This window comes from Ursus americanus, chromosome 30 (genome assembly GCF_024610735.1).
Source record: "Ursus americanus isolate L20-20 chromosome 30, mUrsAme1.1.p, whole genome shotgun sequence".
NCBI classification, from domain to species: Eukaryota; Metazoa; Chordata; class Mammalia; order Carnivora; family Ursidae; genus Ursus; species Ursus americanus.
In genome coordinates, this window is record NC_142156.1 from 7,334,761 (window position 1) to 7,355,733 (window position 20,973).

A 20,973-nucleotide genomic window follows, 5' to 3' on the forward strand; every position below is an offset into this window, starting at 1 on the left:
CACGATGGCCTTCCTAAAGCCTAACTCAAAGCACCACATGTTCACAGGCCCCCCGCTATGACAAGACAACATGCAAACCCCTTCGCTGGGGGTACATGGCATTCACTCCTCCCCACCCATCTTCACAGCCCCACCACCACCTCCTGGTACTTCCTCCCCTCTGGCACACATTCATGCCCCTGTGCTTTGCCCTAGCAGTTCTGTGCCTGGAGTTCCCATCTGCCCCTTAATAATAAGAACTAATATTTACTGAGCATTTACTGTATACTTAGCCACTAAACATGTATTGTACCATGAAAGTCTCAAAATAATCACATGAGAAAGGTATTATCATATCCCATTTTATAGATGAGGAAACTGAGGCCCAGAGACACAAGTGACATGCACAGAGTCATACACCTAATAATAAATGGCAGAGGCAGGATCTGAACCCAGGTGGCCTCACCACAGGGTACATATATGCCAAGTGGTTTCTTGACTCTCTCCTAATTTTGCCAAAGGCCATCTTGAATGTCACCTCCTCTGTAAGGCCTTCCACGATTTCTCCCAAGGCCATAACCCAGAAAAAGTTGGTTTATCCTTCCTTCTTTCCCAGCACCTTTTCATTTTAATGTAACATATTATGTTAAAGTTCATTATATTTGCATCTCCTCAACTCAATTTTGAAAGGCAATGATTGCTTAGGAGACTGTAAAATAGAATAGTTAAGGGATAGTACTTATTAATAAAAATGAGTTAGAGCAGGGATTGGCACACCTTTCCTGAGAGGTCCGGATAATAATTATTTTCAGCTTTGCACGCCGTGCGTTCTCTGTCTCAACTACTCAACTCTGCAGAAGCAATCATAGAGACTATGCAAACGAATGGGCATGGCTGGGTTCTAATAAAGCTTTATTTACAAAAACAAGTGGTGGGCCGGATTTGGCCTGTGGGCTACACTAGTATGGCCCTAACCCTGAGTTAGAGCAGCCTGGAGAGATGCCCACGATGCATGATTAAGTGTATAAAGCAATTCATAGAAGACAGAGTATTAATCCCATATAGATAAAATAAAAAAAAATTAAAACACATATGCACTCATGTGATATTATATAATACACACTATCTACTATGTTAGTTTACACATAAATATACACACGGCTTGGGAGGATGTTTACTCAGTTGTTAGCAGCAGTTTCTTCTAGGCGAGGGGGCATTATGACTGGAGAGGGAAGCAGCTTCTCTTTAGACCTTAGGAACTTGTGGTTTCGCTGGGTGAGGTTTTTAATAAGCCTGAGTTACCTTCTTATTTTAAGAAAGAAAATATTCAGTATGCAGTGAAAAGTAATGAGAGGCTCCAGGTCTTGGCTTAAGGAAACAAAGCACAAGACTCTGGAGCCCGAGAGATGTGAGTACGAGCTCCTGCTCAGCCAACCGCCCGCTGGGGGTCGGGAGCAAAGCGCTGGCCCTCAACCTCCATCTCCTCCCCTGTAGAGAGGGGTAACACTTCACCCCACGGGCTTGCTGTGATGACGAGGTGAAACAGTGTTTACTGAAGGGCTCAGGAGAGTGCCTGTATACAGTAAGTGCTTAATAAATGCTCCCTGTTATGATCATTGCTCTGATTGTTATCTTATTGTCAGCGTGGGCTGGTGTAAACCAGGTGGGCAAGGTGCCAGGGGCAGAGGCTGCCGTCTGGCTGGGCTCCCTGTGGGCCCCGTCTCTGCCACCCCTCCCGCCCCCCCCCCCTTGCAGACCCCCCACCCCCCCACCTGCACATGATGTTGCGCAGCTTCTCCAGGTTGGTGGGCGTGAAGTACCAGTAGTTGCGGTCACACCTCTGCACGTCCTTCTCGATGCGGTGCAGGTTCACCGTGTACAGGTCCAGGAGCTCCGGCTGCAGACCCGGGGGACGGGGAGGAAGGAACAGTTACACCCCAACTCCTCCCAGAGGTGGGATTCCAGGGGTTCTCCCTCCTCCCTCCTCGCCCTCTCCTGCTGCCACTGAAAAGCACATCCTCTCCCTGGCCCGGGTGGGTGTTTGATTTCGTTCCTGTTGTTTCCCCCGAAAGCCTCTTTTCACTTTGTGGGATGGAAGTTCTTTTAGCTTTTCTCCCTTCTATGAAACAGAACAATTCTCTAAGGTGCACAGACGAATGGTCCCCGTTGAGTGGACGAGGGTTATAACCAGCTGGAGGGGCAGCCCACCCTCCCCCACTGAACACCGGACAGGAAGAAGGAAGGAAGCGAGCAGGAGTCCGGTTCCCACCATATGCTGGACTGCTGCCTTGATCCCACCTGATGAAAAGGTCCAATGATATGGCAAGAAAAATACGGTACATTCCAAGGCCAAAATTTAACCCAGAAAGGCAAGAAAATACCAAATCTGGCTTCTGCCTTGAAGGAAGCTTCCAAATTGGCAAAATGTAAGCTTGGGTTGAATGGTTTTGGGGTCTTTCTCCCCTAAGGTAAGGAATCTAATAAGAGACTTTCCTGCATGAAGGTGGGACCCCCTCAAAAGCCCCATCCCTGGTAAGGGAACCCTGGAAGAAAAACTAACATTTGGGGTCTCAAGGATAGCTGCCTGTTTTGAATCAAGGTGTCAGATGAACTGTAAAATAGATCTCTCTGGATAATTAACAGCTTTGAATCAGATTTACAACATACACAGGTGCATAATCCAAAAGCAAAAGTAACCTCCATGTACAGGTGGAGAAAAATCTAAGATGACAGCTATCCATTGGGAGCAGTGGACCGGGGAAGGCCACTGGAGAGACTTCGCGAGACATACAAATGAACAGAAAACCTCATGTGTCCGCAGTGTTCCAGGAGAGATTTAGGAAACTGGCAGAGTGCGGAGGCTGGGGGCATGGAGTGATGACCCATACGTAGCAAACGTAGGAAAAGACAACAGAGATAAGGAAATCAAAACGCATCTGGAGAAAACAAAATTGTTTTTGTAGGAAAGAAAAAGAAATACCGCTTTCTACGTGGTGTATACATTCTGTTGTTATACGAGTGTGAACAAGAGCCATTTAGCTGAAATCATTGTAACTGTAGTGGATGGATGGGGATGGGAAGGTGTCACTTATGGGGCGAGGGTGTGGGAGTGGAATGTCTGGAATTGCAGAAAAAAAGGGGAAAAAAAGATCAAGAAGTATCAATACAAGTATGTTATTTGCGGACACGGGGGTAAACACCAGATAACTTGGGCAGAGTAAGTAACCACTATGACCTCTGGGGAGAGCTCCACGGGGGCAGGTGGGGGGACTTCTGATTTCCTATTCGGCCTTGTCTGTTTGACTCTACAAACTATGGGCATGTGTATCTTAGATAGAAATAACAAGTTCTTCAAAGGAAAATGGAAACACGGCTCCTGGCTCCGAAAACCTCCCGTTCAGTTGACATCCTTTGGCTTGGACTTTCTGGCAAGAAAGCAAACTTGAGGATTTAAAGGACGTTGGACCTGATCATACGCCAAGATACTCATCCTCAAGGCTGCTATTGACTGAGAGCTCACCGCATGTCAGGCACGGAGGACCGGACTCACTAATTCTGAGAACAGCTCAAGAGAGAAGGTACTCGACTGATAGGGAAACTGAGGCTCAGAGAGATAAAGTGGCGTGCCTGAGATGGGATTGAACCTGGGGTGGTTTGAACAGCAGAGCCTGGTATGATATTGTCTTCCTTCCCAAAGGGGCTTCTCCAGTGCAGCCTCTGCGCCGGGGAAAATGTAACAGAGCAGAGGTCGTGCTGGGAAACTGAGGCTCGTGGGACATGCCCACCCTCCCGCAGCTGTTAGGTTAGAACATGGAGTGGAGGAGAATCCTGGCGACTTACAGAGTAAGTGACGCCGCTGGAGGACACGGGGGATGCCTCGTTGTTAGCAGAAGTGGCCACGGCCAGAGAAGCCAGGGCGGGGAAGAGACTTTCCATCTCGGGCTCTTCTGAGAGGTTGTCCTCACTGTCCACCTGGCTGTGCTTCTCCACCTCGCCGCCCCCCCAGCCCTCCATGGCAGCCCCCTCCTTCTCGGGCAGGGCCACGTCCATGCTGCTGGTGAGGGACATGAACTCGTCCATGCTCTCGTTGGCGAGGAGGTCACTCTCCAGGCTGTCCTGCACGGCCAGCTCCTCGCGGGGGGCCTCGTCCCGGGAGGTGGTGGCCTCACTGCTCTGCCCGTCCTCCACGCTGCTGTCCCCAGGCCGAAGCACTAGGGGGGCATTCCGCTGGGCGTCCATGACACTGTCTTCTGTGCTCAGGCTGGGCTCCGAGTGCTCCGAGAGGCCCGAGGAGAAGTTGTGGGAGGAGGGATGGCCTGAGTCCGGGGAACAGGTGCCATTCACCAGGTTCCCATTGGGGATCTTGGGCTGTTTCTCCTCCAACCTGCCTTCTGCCTCGACTTGCTCCACTTCGTCCACAGACTCAAACACCTGAAGACAAGGTGCGCAAAAACAGACAGACAGATAGAGGATGTCCCCTGTGGCCTGGTTCCAGCAGCAGCCTAAATATTCATCAGTGGGGGACTGGTTCAAATACGGAACATGCACGTGGAATACTATACAGTCGGGGGAAAAGGATGGGCTGGAACCAGGTATGATACAAGCTCCCGTTGTGAAAAATAAAAAAGTGACCTATTGCATGGAAATGCATAGAATAATCCAGAAATAAGGAAGCACTGAAATTGCCTGAGGAGAGAGTACTAGGGAATTCATGTGGCAAGGAGCGTAACTTTCATCACACAAAATGATAGGCACATAGTTTTTAAAGCAAAACATTAGTTAAAAACAGAAGGAACAGGCTAAAAACAGCATAGTATATCCACGTGCTTGGCTGTTACGGATTAATTTTCAAAAGTAGCTCAATAATGTATGAACTACCATGGAAAAGCCTCCAGGATACATCTCAAAGATTGTTCTGTGGTTCTTTGTGTCCTGAGGTCAGATTCTATCAAGGATGTAGGACCATGTTCCAAGGGAACACGAAGTATTTCTTCTCTGTGTGTTTATGTCACCAATCTGATTTGCTGTTAAAATCACGTTTTTGGTTTTTCAAAATTTCTTCTAGATTCAACTGTTTTAAATTATGCAAAAAAAAAAAAAGTACCTAACTCCAAAGTTGGAACTAGGAAACAAGGGCTATTCAGGGAAATGTAGCTTCTTTTCCTGAGCCCTCCCCTGACTCCTGCAGGCAACCATTCTGATTCGTTTCTGGCTTATTCATCCATTGTTTTTGAAAATAGGTATATTAATATTAATATTTCTTCTTTGTATGCAAGAAGTGACATAGTATGCCTATTTTGGGTGCTTTGCTTTTTCATTTAATATCAAGTGAGATGAGTTAACATTTCACTGAATAAAATGGAAAGCTGCGGGCCAACACACACGATGGCATTTATGGAAATTTTCAAAAATTACCAAACATTGCAATATGTCCTCTATATACCGTGTACATATTTCTGTGTACGTACAGGCAATCAGTAGGGTCTGACAGCACACACAGCAAAATGATGCTATTTCTAGGGAGGGCAAGTGGGTATTAGGAATGATCAAAGCCAAATTTAGCTTTCTCTGCAATATTTTAATTTTTTACAGGGAGAAGAGATTCATATATTACTTGTGTGCCTAAAAACTCCATTTTTAATGCTAGCATGAAAAGCTAAAACAAATAAACCCTAGGTGACCTATAGATGATGGACCTCCCATCCCTTTACTCCAGGTTGGAGGGGAGAGGGTGAGTGGGGGAAGGGGAGGATGGGGAAGGGGCAGGGCCTCTGGAAGGTCACCTGTGTGCTGCTGCTGGAGTCACTCTGCAGGCGGACATGCTGGTGGCCGGAACTGCAGCTCTGGGAGGACTGATAGAAAAAGGGGCCGAGAGAGCAGGGGTGAGGCTGTATCCCGGCTTTGGGGCCCTGCTCTCAGCTCGGGCAGGGATTCTGTAAGTGTGGCCTCATCTCTATTCCTGACTTGGGCAGGTCCCTTCAGGGCCTCAGCCTCCTATCTGTACAATGAGAGTAAGGGGGTGTGGGGGGGAAACCCTCTGCTCCCTGGAGCCTCAGGGCCACACAGCAGCCAGGGGACCCCAGTTCCCACTCCTGCAACAGCAAAACCCTACCTTTAACTGCCCTGTGCTTGAGACTTCTGGCTACTATTTAAGTTCAACTCCCAGTGACTGGTTGGCACTAATGGCCTGATTTTTTCTTATTCCTCTGTCTACATGCTTTTGCCCTAGAACTTCTCATTCCTGCCTACTCGGCTGCGAGGCTTGGCCCTGGGACCTGCGGCAGCCGGGGGATGTGAGCAACCTCGCCAGGGCAGACGTTTAACCAGCCCTCGTGTATCTCCACTTTGTCTATGATCTGCGTTCACTATGAGAACATGCCCAGCTCGGCCTGCTGGAGGATGGGACATGTGGGGCACAGCCCGGTCACCCCAGACATGGCAGAGAGCCCAGCGAAGATCAAGAAACCTTTTAGCGGACCAGGCGCTGACAGCGGGCAAGAGTGAGCCCTGCCAGCCCCGCTCAGAAGCGCTCCGCTGAGCCAGACCCACGAGGACGCGCTCAGGGCTCACTGTCAGAAGTCACCGACTTTGGTGGTCGCTTGCTATGCTGTGCAGCGTGACTGCTGGCAACCCGATGAGTGTGCCTCGCTGGGGAAGAGAATTAACCTTGTTCTCAGCTCCTTCTTTGGGCTGCCGAGCCGGCGCTTCTGTGAGGGCGGAGAGGTCTGACGTGGCCACGGGAGCGTTCCCGACATTCCAGAACGCGGTGCTCAGCGCGCATGTGCCGAATACGTGAAAAGTCGAGCGCTGTGCCAGGCGCTTTGTATGCACGATCTCACGTGAGCTGCACACAAACCTCCCCTATGCCAGTGGGTGTTCCCCTTTTACAGATGTGGAAATTGAGGCCCGGAAGTAAAGGTGCTTGCTGGAGGCCCCACAGCCAGGAAATGGTGAGGCTGGATTCCAATGCAGGTCTCTCGAACTCCAAGGTCACCTCCCACCCACACGCTAGGGGTGACGGCTCCAGACAGCCGTCACCGTCCCTACAAGAGCTACACGGAGCAGATCCTGGCCTTTACCGCCCCTCCCCCACCCCCGTGCTCCCAGATGGGTGCCGCCCATCACCTCATTGCTGATGGTAGAGTCCCTGTGCATCATCCGGTGCAGGTGGCTGTCCAGGCTGGCCCCTGACGAGCATTTGGCCAAGGCAGCCGCGTGGGACTCCCGCTCCCTCTGCCGCACGATCGCCTCACAGCCCAGCCATTCGGCCATGGTCTGCGCATAGCACGCGTGAATCTGCTCGTCCACCTGCCGGGGCAGAGACAAGGTCAGCCCTGGGGAGAGCCAGCCCAAGCCAGACGAGGACGCCAGCTCCGACCTGGGACCCTGAGCCCCAGAGACACCCCAGATGTCATGGACATCCAACGGACACCCACTATGTTCAGGGCACTGGCTGGGCCCTGGGGATACACAAACGTGCGCGAGGCTGCGTCTTTCTTTCAATGTTCCCTTCCTCCCTCCTCTTCATTCATTCATTCATTCCTTCATTCATTCATTCACACATTCAAATATCCGTGGAGCCAGGGAGCATACTAAGCCCAGGGCGTACTGAAGTGAGAGGACTGTTTCTTTCCTTTCTTATTACCTTCTCTCCTTCCTCATTCACTCATTCACCCCTAATTCAGGAGGCACCTACAATGTGCTAGGTACCATGCTAGGCACAGGGGAAAGAAGCTGAGTAGGAGGCCCCACTCCACCACCCGTCCACCCCCCCACACACACACACATTTACTGAGGGCCTCCCACGTGCCCAGTGCGGGGCCAGGTGCCGAGGATACAAAGATGAACAAAACTGACCTCTCCCTTTACTCCTGCATTGGACTTACAGGAGGACTACAGATTTCAAGCATTTCCCTTGTGGCATGTCGGCAGATGGGAGGGTAGCTGGCCTTGTTCCTGATACATGGCCCGGGTAACCGAGGCTCTGAATCAGCCCGGCCTCTGGGCACAAGTCGGGGCAGACACGCTGATCTAAGTAAGGGTGTGGAGGGGTGTGAAGAGAGAGGGCAGGGAGCTTGCTCCGTGTCCAGGCTGGGAGGAGTGGGGAATCCTTTAGCTATTCAGGGCTTCCAGAGAGAGACTCAGGGTCCACCCTGCCCAAAGGCCTGTCCTCCCTCCCACAGACTTCCAGAAGATTCGTCCCAGCATACCTCCCCCTTCCCACTGCCTTTCTAGGCTAGGTTTCCATGACCCTGCACCAGGACGACCCCAGCAGCCTCCTTCCTGGTGCCTGCTTGTCCCAGCCTGGCCCCTCCTATGCGTTTACCCCTCAGCAGCCTCCTCTTTCTTCCTCCCCAGCCCCACCTCTCACTGTCACCCCCACCCTCCTCCTTTATGTGCCAGCCACCATGTCCACCATGCTCTTCCCGCCCCTCCCCACACAAACCCACACAGATACACACACATACCGCGTTATGCACAAGTCTCCCCTTGGGCTTTGCTCTGGCTGGCCCTCTTCCTAGAGGCCCTTCCTCACCCCCCTTGCCTGGAAAGTGAGCAGGTCGCCTTCTGCCTGGCCGTGGTGCCTCCTATGAGCTCTTCAACCCCTGGGTTTGCCTCCACTGGACTCTGCATGACCCCCCTAACCTGGCAGGGACCTCGTCTAACGCATCGCTGGGTCCTCGGTCCCAAGCACAGGGCCTGGCACCCCAGAACACTATTCCTGTTCACCGGGAGCCCAGCAGGCAAGGGGTGAAGTGTGGCGGGGGCCTCCCGCTATTTCCGAGACGATTTCAGACAGTTCACTGGCATGTGGTCTTATCATATGGAATCACGGTGTGATTTCTATTTTCAGCTCCCCTTTAACTTTTCAGATTACGGGGAAGGTCAGTCTGGTGCTACAGTGTCTTGAACACCTCCTATCACACTTCAGAAACCCGCTTCCTGACAAAGAGAGAGCTGGTCTCAGGCAGGCTACGGCATCTGCGTGGAACTGAATTATATCCTTTTGTCATATCCTATTTATTTCTATGGTTTCCTTCTATTACACCAAGTCGCGTCAGTTTTCCATTGATGGCAGGCATACCAAATATCTTTTTAAATAAGCTATATACAGGGACACCTGGGTGGTGCAGTCATTAAGCGTCTGCCTTCGGCTCAGGGCGTGATCCCGGTGTTCTGGGATCGAGCCCCACGTCAGGCTCCTCCGCTATGAGCCTGCTTCTTCCTCTCCCACTCCCCCTGCTTGTGTTCTCTCTCTCGCTGGCTGTCTCTCTCTCTCTGTCAAATAAATAAATAAAATCTTAAAAGATAAATAAATAAATAAATAAATAAATAAGCTATATACATAGTGAGTCAACTTACTGACAAATATATAATAGCACAGGTGGTACATGGATGTGGAATGTAAAATACCACCAGGTTTTACGAACTGAGTATGAATATGGGGCGCCTGGGTGGCGCAGTCGTTAAGCGTCTGCCTTCGGCTCAGGGCGTGATCCCCGCGTTCTGGGATCGAGCCCCACATCAGGCTTCTCCGCTAGGAAGCCTGCGTCTTCCTCTCCCACTCCCCCTGCTTGTGTTCCCTCTCTCGCCGGCTGTCTCTCTCTGTCAAATAAATAAATCAAATCTTTAAAAAAAAAATCTCTAAAAAAAAAAAAGAACTTAGTATGAATAAAAGAATGCAGAATCTCTCAATAATTTTTATATTGACTACAGGCTGAAATGGTAATATATTGGGTATGTTGGGTTAAATAAAATGTATTATTAAAATTACTTTCACCTTGATGAAATGATACAGACCTACCCATACACACACACGCACACACACACGCGTGTGCACACACGAGCTACTGCAGAAGCTGGTGAAGTCCTAGTGAGGCCTGTAGTCAAGCGAGCACTATGGCGCCCACGCTAACGTCCCGGTTTTGATAATGAGCTACTGTTCTAGGCGATGCTTCCATTGGGTACGGCAGGACCTCTTTGTCACAGTTTTTGCAACTGCTTGTGAACTTATCATTTGCAAAAATATTTATGGGCATCTGGTTCTTTCTACTTTCCAAAACAGGACTACTAAAGCATTAACCGAACACTCAGGATCAACGTAGGTGCCCCGGTGTGCTATCGGCTGGAGACGACTCACAGCAGGGTAGCATTAGATCAATGCAACGGAACGGGGATCCACACTAACGGGCCCAACTGATTGCTGACGGGGGCACAAAAGCAGTTCAGTGCAGGAAGGATGGCCTTTCTGTCGAATGGGGCTGAAGCCGCTGGACATCAAAGGCAAAAAATGAACCCCGACCTCAACCACTCCCTGTATACACAAAGGAACTCAAAATGGATCACAGACCTAAACGTAACACGTGCAACTATAAAACTTTGAGAAAAGAAATATAGGAGAAAATCTTCGGAATCTAGGGCTAACTAAGCAAAACGTTCTTAGACTCAACACCAAAAGCTCAATGTACATGAGGAAAAATTGGTAAACTAAACCTCATAAAAAATTTAGACATTTGCTCTGCAAAAGCCCCATTAAGAGGATGAAAAGACAAGACACAGACTGGGAGAAAATACTTGCAAACCATTTATCCAACAGAGAAGGAATACCTGGAGTGTATAAAGAACTCCCGAATACAACAGTAAAAACCCGAACAATTCAGATAGAGAATGGACAAACGACGTGAGCAGACACCTCACCAAAGATACCCAGATGGCAAGTAAGCGTGTGCAAAGATGTTCACTGTCACTGGCCATTTGGGAAATGCAAATTAAAACCACAATGAAACCTCCTTGACACCTGTCTGAGTGGCTAACGTAAAAAAACAGCAACGAGACCAAAACTCCAGGGAGGGTGCAGGTGTGGCTCACTCGGATATTGCGGGTGGGAAGAGAACACAGCTCAGCCGCTGCAGAAGCTTGACAGTTTCTTCCAAAACTACGCATGCATAGTGTGCGTCCCAGCATTGTACCCTTGAGCGTTTAATGATGACTTACACTCCCACGAAAACACGAATGTTCACTGCACCTTTCTTTGTAATAGCCCAAACCAGGACAAAACCCACCTATCCGCCAACAGATGGATAGTCAAACTGTGATTCACCCAGGCCGTGGAACACCACGGAACTCTTGGCCATAGAAAGGACAGACTGCCAGGGGATTACGCTGAGTGAAAAGGTCAATCCCAAAAGGTTAGATACGACATGATCCCATTTCTACAACATCGTCCAAATGACAAAATTGCAGGAAGGAGGAACAGACTGGTGGTTGCCAAGTGTTAGGCCGGGAGGTGGGGCTCAAAAAGGGTAACACGAGGACCCTGGTAGCACCGGAAGTGTTCAGTATGTTGACTGGGGTGGTGATACACACACACACACACACACACACACACACACACACACACACACACACACCACACGTCAATGCCCTGGTTGTGATACTGTATTATAGTTTTGTAAGATGCTACCATTGGGAGAAATTAGATAAAGCATACACGAGACCCTTCTGCATTATTTCTTGTAACTATGTGAATCTATAATTATCTCCCAAAATAAAATTTTAAGCAATGGCATCTGTGGCTTGCATTGTATTTCTACCGGACAGCCCCACCCTGGGGTTTCCTGGCTCTCCCACGTTCCCCTGCCCCATCTTGGTCCAGCATGAAACCAGAGCACCCCCAGCCCCACCTTTTGCTGCCAAAGACCCCACTGCCCATCAGGGGCAACCAACCTCCTTCCTTTCTGCCTCTGTCATCCCGAACTGGTAGTGGCCCAGAAGGAAGGGCCACACGGCCTTGCGGATCTCTGGCTGGATGCCGCCATAGTAGATGAGACGTAGCAGCTCCCGTTCCTCGTAGCTCTGTGGTAGGTGGCAGGAAGTAAAGGGTTGATCAACAGAAAACCAGAAGGAGGGCTCCGTGACCTGGCAGCCCTATTTCTCAGACCTGGCCTTTAGAGATCATGCTGTGAATAAGCAAAGCTGTGTGTACCGGGACAGCCATCCTGGCATCATATGGGAAAACCCCCAACTGCCCGCTGACGGAGGAACAACGGATCCCTACATGGGAACACCACGTCGAAAGGGCAGGAGGAGAAAGGGCAGGACGCGCATCCGTGAGAACTTACACAAAAAGATATTCAAAGTGTATTGTTAGGTGGAAAAAAACCCCAAGAGGCGGAACATATCTAGTGTGAACCCATTTTTTGCAAAAAATCCCAAAAGGTCAGTATAGAATGAACGAACATTTCTACTGAATTTTTAGTCCATGTTGTGCATTGTGTCGATATGGCAGCATGAGCTCAAAGTTATTAACCTTGACTCAGCTCAAAGAAAATTGCTTAAAAGCAAATCAAACCCCAAATGGACATTTCCAGCTGGTTCTTCATGCACTATGACTCCTGTGCACACTAGGACGACTTTAACAACTGTTTGCTGTATTGTCCAACGGATTTACTCTCTTTTCAAAAATTCATTTTCAGGCAAAGACTTTGCAGTTATAATTAGTCACGCTGGACGACCAGTAGGTCCTATCTGTTCATGTTTGTGTATCTGTGTGTGTGTGTGTGTGTGTGTGTGTATATGGAAAGTACCAATGACTACTAGAAAGCTACTCTGAAGGGTAGTAGGGTTCTGTTTCCTCCTATCTCTTTACATTCCAAAATTACAAGCATATGTGACATTTTTTAAAGTAAGCTCAATGCCCAGCATGGGGCTTGAACTCACAACCCTGAGATCAAGAGTCACATGCTCTTCTGACTGAGCCAGCCAGGCGTCCCACTGATTTTACATCTTAATGCACGTCTTAGATGTACCCAACCACAATGGCAAAACCAGCCACTCTTTTGTCTTTGTTGGAAATTTTAACTTGTATTCTGCAGACAGCCTTGTCAAAGCTGCTTAAAAATCTGAGAACTATTTGTGTCTGGGGCTGTAAACTCTTCATCAAAAAGCCACCTGCTTGGGTCCTGGAGCCCACAGCTGGACTCCATTTCCCAGCCTTCCTTGCAGTTAGGTGTGGCCATGTGATGAGGTGCTGGCCAATGGGATGTGGCAGGATGTGCTATAAGCCATTACCAGGCCATGGCTTTGAAGGAGCAGGGGTACTCCCTTCAGACTCTGCATTTCCCCTCTCCTAAGACCCTGGAGGATGGTGGGGCCATGAGAATGAAAGACCCCTGACCCTCTGGAGGGAGGGCAGATGCCCACTCGCCAGGAATGCCCACCTAGGACTCCTCAGCGAGCGAGAAATACACCCCATGATGTCAAGCAACTGAAAAAGTGGGGACATTTGTTATACTGCAGCTCAGTCCACCCTAATACAACAATGCAACCAAGAAGGGTAAAAATACGGCCCATTTGTGAAAGGACTGCAAAAGTGTTAGACGAAAAATTTTCATTTTTGACTAATTTATTTTTGCAACCAACTTGTCCTTAGACTAGTACCTGCCAAACTGGGGAGATCACTGAAGCGTTTGGGGGAACTTCCAAAAAATATAAATTCTTGGGCTCCACTCCCAGAGATGCTAAATCAGTAACACTGGAGTGGAGCCCAGAAGTCTCTAAATCTTTCGGATTCCTCAGGAAATGTGCACTCTCCCAGGCCCCCGGGGATTATGAACACTGCGACTTTTTTGAGAAAGTAAGCTGGCATATCTATTTAAATTTTAAATGCGTATCAATCAATTTCTAGGAATCTACCCCTGAAATAAAAGCACTAGGCAGAATGGTATGTGCTTATAAAGATGCTGACTGGAGCACTGTTTGAAATAGTTTTTAAAAAGAGAAAGAGCCCCGTTGTCTATCATTAGGGGAAGATTTGAATAAATTATGGGCTACTCATCTGTGAGGTGTTAAGGTGCTAGCATTTAGGACTTCACCTACAGATCTGAAAGACGTCTTTGATATAAACTGAAATTCTTGCTTAAAATACAAATATAACGTCACCTCATTTAAAAAAATAAGAATTACAGACATATCTAGGTAGACGTATCTATGAATGTATAAGCACCGGAAATATACGTCAGGGTGTCTACATAACTGACACTATTCATTAACTCAGGGGATCAGAACGAACGCATTGTGGCAGAAAGAAGGTACCTAAACAATTTTCGTTTTATACACCTGCATTCTTCCTTGTTTGAGTTGTCCCAGTAAGCAGGCATTCCTCCTGTTGTTTAGAAAAACAGCTAATTTTGGCAAAAAGAAATGTCAAATAACCCTTCTGTTTGTCCAGGTTTGGGAACCAGTTTGTTTCTCCCAGAGTCCCCCTGCATTCCCAAATGAATACACAGGATAGCACCTTTCCCCAGCGTGGCGAAGCCAGGCCCTCCCCAGGGCCCGGGTGGGAAGGCACCCAGTGGACTGAGCCACCGTGTTCATCCCGCGTGGAGAAATCAGGTCTCTCTTCTGAAAGCCTGCTGCTGGCGGCAGTGAGACTAGTGTCTATCAAAATCGATTCTGCCTTCCACACCAGCCATGGTGGTACTTTTCCAACAAAGGTCCCTGTGGTCCCACACATTTGAGGGATTGTTCCATATGCTCCCCCCCCCATCCCACCCACCCCCAGTTTCCTGAGACTGGCAAGTGCATCAGCCTAGCCAAAGTTCTAGGAAGTGCTGCAGGGTACAGAAAAGTTGACTCATCTTGTTTCCCAAACTCTCCGACTGTGAAGCTTTTTTCAAACGTAAACACCTTCCTTGCGGGGACATTTGCCTTCTGATAAGAAAATCTTAGAAATCTGTCTCCAGGTGAAATATCTAATGGGAGGATTCTCTGGCCCTGAGGCAGAGGGGCACGTGGCGGGCATGGCATTCCTTGGCCCAGCTGCCTCCTCTGACTTCGCTACCTCCGTCACTCTAAGAAACTGTGCTGTAAGTTCCTTCCTGCTGGGGACTTAAAGCACCTCTTGCAGCACTGAACATACAGCTGGTGCTTAATAAATGCTTGGTGACGGATTCATTCTTACTCCTTCTAGACAAGAATATGTACTTTCCATCCTCCTTGATCCTCACCCTTACAGGCAGAAGTGGGCTGTGGATCTTGGAACTCTCAAGAAGGGAAGGGCCTTTGCGTTGGGTATACAGAACCCAAAGGTGTCATAACAGCCTCGAGTCCTCACAAGCAGGTGGGTCTACTGCTCAGATAACCAGACGGTCCCCCCACAGGCTCTGTCTGCCCCACTGCAGACCGAGCCAGGCCAAGCCTTACTGTGCTGTCCTGAAGGTACTGCTCCCAGATCCTGGCCGTCAGCCCGTGCCCAGCATCACAGGGCGAGTCTGGAGACACGATCATGTGATTGACCAGGGCTGACAGGTGGGTCCTCACGGTGGACAGGTGTCTGCAGTAGGCAAGCCCTGGAGAGGGAGGGAGGGAAAGGGCCATCATCCACCACCCAACCCACCTTGCCTTGTCTCATGGATCTCAAAGCACTGCCCCGCCCGCAATCCCAGTGAACCCTCATGACCTAGAAAGTCCCACCATCCCTTTCTTCCAGGCGAGGAAGGGGCTCTGAGGGGCAAAATCCCTTGCTGGCCTGACTGCTTAATAGTTGGGTTAGCCTGGAGATGTCCGATCACCTTTCTTGGCCTGGGCCAGGGTGACATTATTTCTGCCAGAAGCCAAGGTATTTAATCCATGGGCAGGAGGCCGGGAAGGGGCGGCAGGAAGGAGGTGGTAAGTGACCCCACAGGCTCGCTGTGCCTCTGGGTGCCTCCAATCTGTCCCAAGGGAAGAGAATGGCAGAGGTGGATGAATCTTGTGCAAAGTGCAGCTGGATAAAGAAGGCCCTGGGAGATGTACCTGGTTTGCTTTCAGAGATGGCTCTGCACTCTTAAAGGGATACCCACTAACCTGCTGCCCCTTACTTGCTCTGCCCTGGGCACCTGGAGGGCACAGTGCCTGGTACACAAGAGGCACTCAGCAAATGCCAGAGTGTGTTTGCTCGGCCTGTGCCCCCGCCCTCTGACTCTCCCTTATCAAGGCCCAGAGAGGACCCTTCTGGGGCCTGAGGACAGGCCCCTACCAGTAATGAGGAGGAGGAGGGGGAGGGGGAAGGGGAAGGGGGAAAGAGGAGGGGGAGGAGGAGGGAGTGACTAACACTTACACAAGCACGCGCTATGTGCCAGGGAGCTGCCCAGAGCTCACATACTTAACTCACTAAATTCTCATGACAACCATATGAAACAGGTACTCCTATCTTCTCCACATTATAGACGGGGAAATCGAGGCACAGACTGCTTCTGTCTCCTGCCTAGGTCACACTGCTAGGAAGTGCAGAGTTGGGATTTGATCACAAGCTGCACAGCACCAGAACCTGGGCTCAACCACCACCAGGGACGAGCCATTGAATGCGATAACATTGTTTGAGATCCCTCTCGACCCCAACCCTTCCTCCAGGAAGCTCTTCCATTTGGGTCCCATAAATACTCGTCCAGGGCCTGCTCCACGCGAGGCCCTGCATTAGGCACTGGGGATGGGTGATAACAGAACAGGCAAAAATCCTTGCTCTTGGGAGCTCACGCTCTCCCTGCCCCTCCAGGCGCTCGGGCACACGGCTGGCCCTGCTATTCCCCAGGCCTACGCAGGATATATTAACACTTTTCTAGAATCCCTGACAATACACACGATTTATCTCCCTCATCTAGGCTGGGAGGCTGGGAAAATAAAACGTGCTAAGAATCAACACAGCAGAGTGAAGGAAAACAAACAAAACAGCCTTTGAGGTCAGGCAGGCCTAGGTTTGAGTCCCAGCTCTGTCCTGCATTAGCGGTGTGACCTTGGACAAGTCACTCTGCCTCCTTGTGCCTTAGCTTCCTCATATGCTAACTGGAAATAATCAGAATACCTGTATTTAAGCTTTAATTTTTAACTTCTCCTTACTCTTCTGCTTCTGCCCACAGGTGAGGGGAACGGACTTTCGCTGAGCACCCATGACATGGAATGCTGGGTGCTAGGGGCTTTATACAGGCTTCTCTTTTAATTCTGAGAACAAACCCTCTAAGGCAGGCACTGGGGATGCAACGGTGACCAACCAAACCCCTCCCACGAGGAGCCCCATCGTTGGCTGCCCTCTCTAGAGATAAAACTTATGCCCAGTCCCTGGTGGAGGGAGTTCAGGCTCCGAGAAGTCTGCGTAACTTCACTAAAACTAGACACATCCAGGAACTAGGGGAGCCGAGGTTCACGTGCCAGAGCCGGGCTCCTTCCCCCAATACTGATGCCATACAACAGGCATTCGATCAACATGCCCGTAGACCACAGTGGCAAAAAAGGCCAGTACGCACATCCATAGAAGGCTCTGGAAAGGATCTGGTACTTCATGTTGTCACAGAGGAGCTTCAGCGGTGCCCTGCAGGGGGAGGAAGAGGGGACACTTAGAAAAGACCACACAGAGCCCACGTTTCCTGGAGGAGTGAAGCCCGTTACCTGGAGGGGGCAGATTAAAACCAACCAGCCAAGGGGACTCTGGGGGGACTACTGTTTCTACCCATTCGTCCACTTCTCCTATCAGCTTTGGGGTCACTCTCTCCCCAACTCTCTGTGGTTTGCATGGGGCTGATTCGACCCCGTGCAGGACTCAGGCTGGAGGCACAGGCATTGGGTAAGACGTGGTCATGTGATCTGACCTGAGCCAATGAGAACGAGCCCTGGGACTTTTGTTGACGGGGAGATACACACTCTTTTCTCTGCTCAAGTTCCTAAGCCGGGGGTGTAGGGCAGTGGCTGCTGGGATCCATTTCTGCCACTGCGTAGGAAGGGCCTGCCTGAGAATGAAACCATCACGGAGGCAGCCAGAGACAAGAGGTGAAGAAACAGAGACATTTGTGTTCTGAGTGTCTGGAACCAACCATGCCTGAAGTCACTGCACCTCTAGACTCCTCAGTTCTGCTGAGATTTTCTTCTGTATTTGAACCAGTCTGCAGTGGGTTTCTGTCACATGTAGAAAGAGTTCGGACTTCTGAAGTGACCCAGCTAAACCAAACTGAGCCGAACTGGGACTCAGAGTCTGGCTGTTGCAAAGGAGGTGACGCCTCAGAGCTTCTCCTTGCATGGGAATTTGGGGGGGGGGCTGTTTTGGCTGAAAGAGAAGAGGGGAGTAAGGCCCCAGTACTGTTGGGGAAATCAAGGACTGCTGATGGGACTGCATCCTCACAGAGAACAGAGTGGAGGAATATCTGCATATTTTTTTCTCAGGACATCCTGGGGACACTCAGGAAAACTCAACAAGACAGGAATGGGGGCATGGCTAAGGTGTTCCAGTTACACACATGGAGGCATTAAACATTAAAATCACCCTCGTTGTACCCTCAAGTTGGTGGGGCTCAGGCTTGCTCAGTTTACCTAAGAACAGCACCACATGGACAGCTGTCCCACAGGGGACTTGGCTTGTGAAAGGTGGTGAACTCCCCGTCACTCCAGGTGTGGAAGCAGATGCCACGAGAGGGGATACCAGGTTACAACATCATTTTTCAGTGGCCCCTGGACCACAGCCCAAGAATCACTTGGGATTTCTCCAATGTGTGGATTCCTGGGCCCCGCACAGACCGACTCAATCGGGGCCCCTGAGGAAGTTGTCTGGGAACCAGTATCACCTCCCGCTGGTGATTCTGATGCACACAAACGTGGGAGACTCTCTGATTACAGGAAAGCTTCTCAAACTGAAAAGTGCACACACGATCTTAGGATCCGGTGAAATGCAGATTCTGCTTCAGTAGGTCTGGCAAGACGGACTGAGATCTGCCCCAGGATGCTGCTGCAGGTCTGGACCACATGCTGAAACCAGGCCCTGGATGACTGCAAGAGTGTGATGCCAGCTCCCACCCCTTAAGCTCCTATGGCTAAAGACGGGACCACCCATGGGGCCAGGGGCCTGGCATGGAAAAAGGGGTTCCACTCTCCCCAGCCAGGCCAGGCGGGTTTGGTGGGAAACAAGACCAGTCTCATTATTGCACTGAGCAGCCCTGAAGACACACGAGATCTGTGGGCCAGGAGATAGATGATCTGGGGGGGTCTAACTTTATCCAATAAAATAAGAAGCGTCACTTAATTGAACATTTCCAGGGGCTGGGTACCACGTGCTGGCCACGTTAGACCAGTATCTGATTTGTCCTTACAATAGCTATGCAAAGCAAGCATTCGTATCCCCATTCGGCGGAGGAGCAAATGGAGGCACGGGTGGTTGGCAGCAAGTAGTATTGCTAGTTTCCGCCTTCTAGGAGCATGATAGGGCTGCGCTTCCTGGAATGTTGTGGATGGGGTCAATGAGGCGTGAGCAGAAAGAGTATGTGGTGCTCTCAGGGTGGAGCATTTCATTGTCCTTCAGGCACCCCAGACCTACCTTTCCCTCCGTCACTGCGACTGGGAATATTCCAGAAGGTGTGGCTCCATCAGCCAGGCCCTTGAATGTGGTGCAAGCAGAGCCCCCAGCTGACCCATGATAGACACACAGTACGCATGATAAATCAACCTCTGTTGTACTAAGCCATTGAGATTCCAGGACTGTTTGTTACTGCAACATAACCTTGGTTATCCTGACTGATACATGTAATGAAGCCAGGACTTCATGAGGCTAGGATTTAACCCAGACCTCGATGATCTCATAGCTTATGTTTCTCTTCTGAATTCAGTGCTGGGCAAGACATGGGTATCTACCAATCTTTGGCAAATCCTTCCACACCCTCCACCCACAGATTAAGCCCCTCATACCTCTCATGGTTGCAGCCATTGGATGAGCCACCATCGGCCAGGCCACTCTGTGAACAGGGTGAGCAGGAGGATTTCCGGGGGCTGGGTTGCCAAAGGGGTGGTAGGTTGCTCACGGAGACATCCATCAGGTCCTGTGGGACTGTGGTGGACAGGAGGGTCGGAGCAAGAGCCCCGGTTAAGCCTATGTGGGTCACAGAAAGCTCATCCCAAAGCAACCAGCTCACCCCTAGGCCAGCACAGGGACAGGGAAAGACCCTGAATGTGACAGTCAGAGACAGCGACCCCAATCATTATCTGAACCAGAACTGTGAGCCCACCTGATCCAGGGAAAACCACCACCAAGATTTGGGGCCCTCAGCAGACAGGCAGAGCTGATGAGAGCTGAAGAGAGAGGAAGAAGTGGGGCGTGGGGGGAGGAGAGAGAGACAAGAGGGACAGACCCAGTCCCAGAGCAGGAGGCCGAGCCTCACCATGTTGTCATTCAAGCGTCCTCACAGGAGGCTGACAAGAAGGAAGAGGAGCCTGCTGGAGGCTTCTGGGGACGGCTCATAGTCCCGAGTCCCCAGAGACAGACTCTCTGGAAGACAGAGTCTACTGGGGAGACAGAAGGGAGCCTAACTCAACAGATGAGGCAGGGCGCCAAGGACGAGGGACCCAGTGGAGCTCCTGCTGATGAGGCCACCTGCACTGTCCATCATCCTGAGCCATATGGCTCTTCCATCAATAGGTCTCAAACAGGTGGGCAACCCCCACCCAGAATCATGTGGGGGGGGGGGCTTCTTAAAAAGCCATGCCTGTATCCCACCCCTGACCTACTGAATTTAAACCTCCTGGAGATACAGCCCTTAAGTCTGTATATCCAAAAAAATTTTGATAACAGCAGCCACGTTCGAGAACCAAGAGAGCATGACTGATCTCCTAACACGGACACTGGTGACTTGTGATCACATGGCCCCAGGATGCAGCACTTGGAGTGTCCCTCACCGCCTTCCCTGCCAGCTCCATGGAAACCGCCCCATCTGCAGAGCCGCATGACAGACACAACGGTGACTCACACATTACAATTTCTATCACTAACTTCCTGGCCTCCTGGCAGTTCCAGACAGGTGCAAACATTTTGTTTTCTCTAGGACAGGGCTCGGGAAACATTTTCCGTCAAGGGCCAGGCAGTAAACATTTTTAGGGCTCGTGAACCATTTGGCCGCGATCATAGCCACTCAACTTTGCCATCATCGTGCAAACACAGCCATCCACAAGCTGCAAACACGTGAGCATGGCTATGTTCCAATATTT

The 20,973-nt window shown here is 50.3% G+C and overlaps 1 protein-coding gene across 3 annotated transcripts in view; it reads right to left on the minus strand.

Annotated features, from left to right (window-relative positions):
• Positions 1-20,973, minus strand: part of LOC123788200 (small G protein signaling modulator 1) — an 87,139-nt gene that overhangs the window by 13,269 nt on the left and 52,897 nt on the right. For 2 of the 3 annotated variants that reach the window (XM_045791447.2, XM_045791445.2), the window contains 8 exons: positions 19,681-19,819; positions 17,259-17,323; positions 15,184-15,329; positions 11,707-11,835; positions 7,105-7,287; positions 5,763-5,831; positions 3,820-4,410; positions 1,752-1,876 (listed from right to left, as the gene is read on the minus strand). In XM_045791447.2, the coding sequence (XP_045647403.2) occupies positions 1,752-1,876; positions 3,820-4,410; positions 5,763-5,831; positions 7,105-7,287; positions 11,707-11,835; positions 15,184-15,329; positions 17,259-17,323; positions 19,681-19,819 (1,447 nt within the window). The remainder of the gene's footprint in view (positions 1-1,751; positions 1,877-3,819; positions 4,411-5,762; positions 5,832-7,104; positions 7,288-11,706; positions 11,836-15,183; positions 15,330-17,258; positions 17,324-19,680; positions 19,820-20,973) is intronic. The other variant, XM_087857250.1, reaches the window with a different exon arrangement.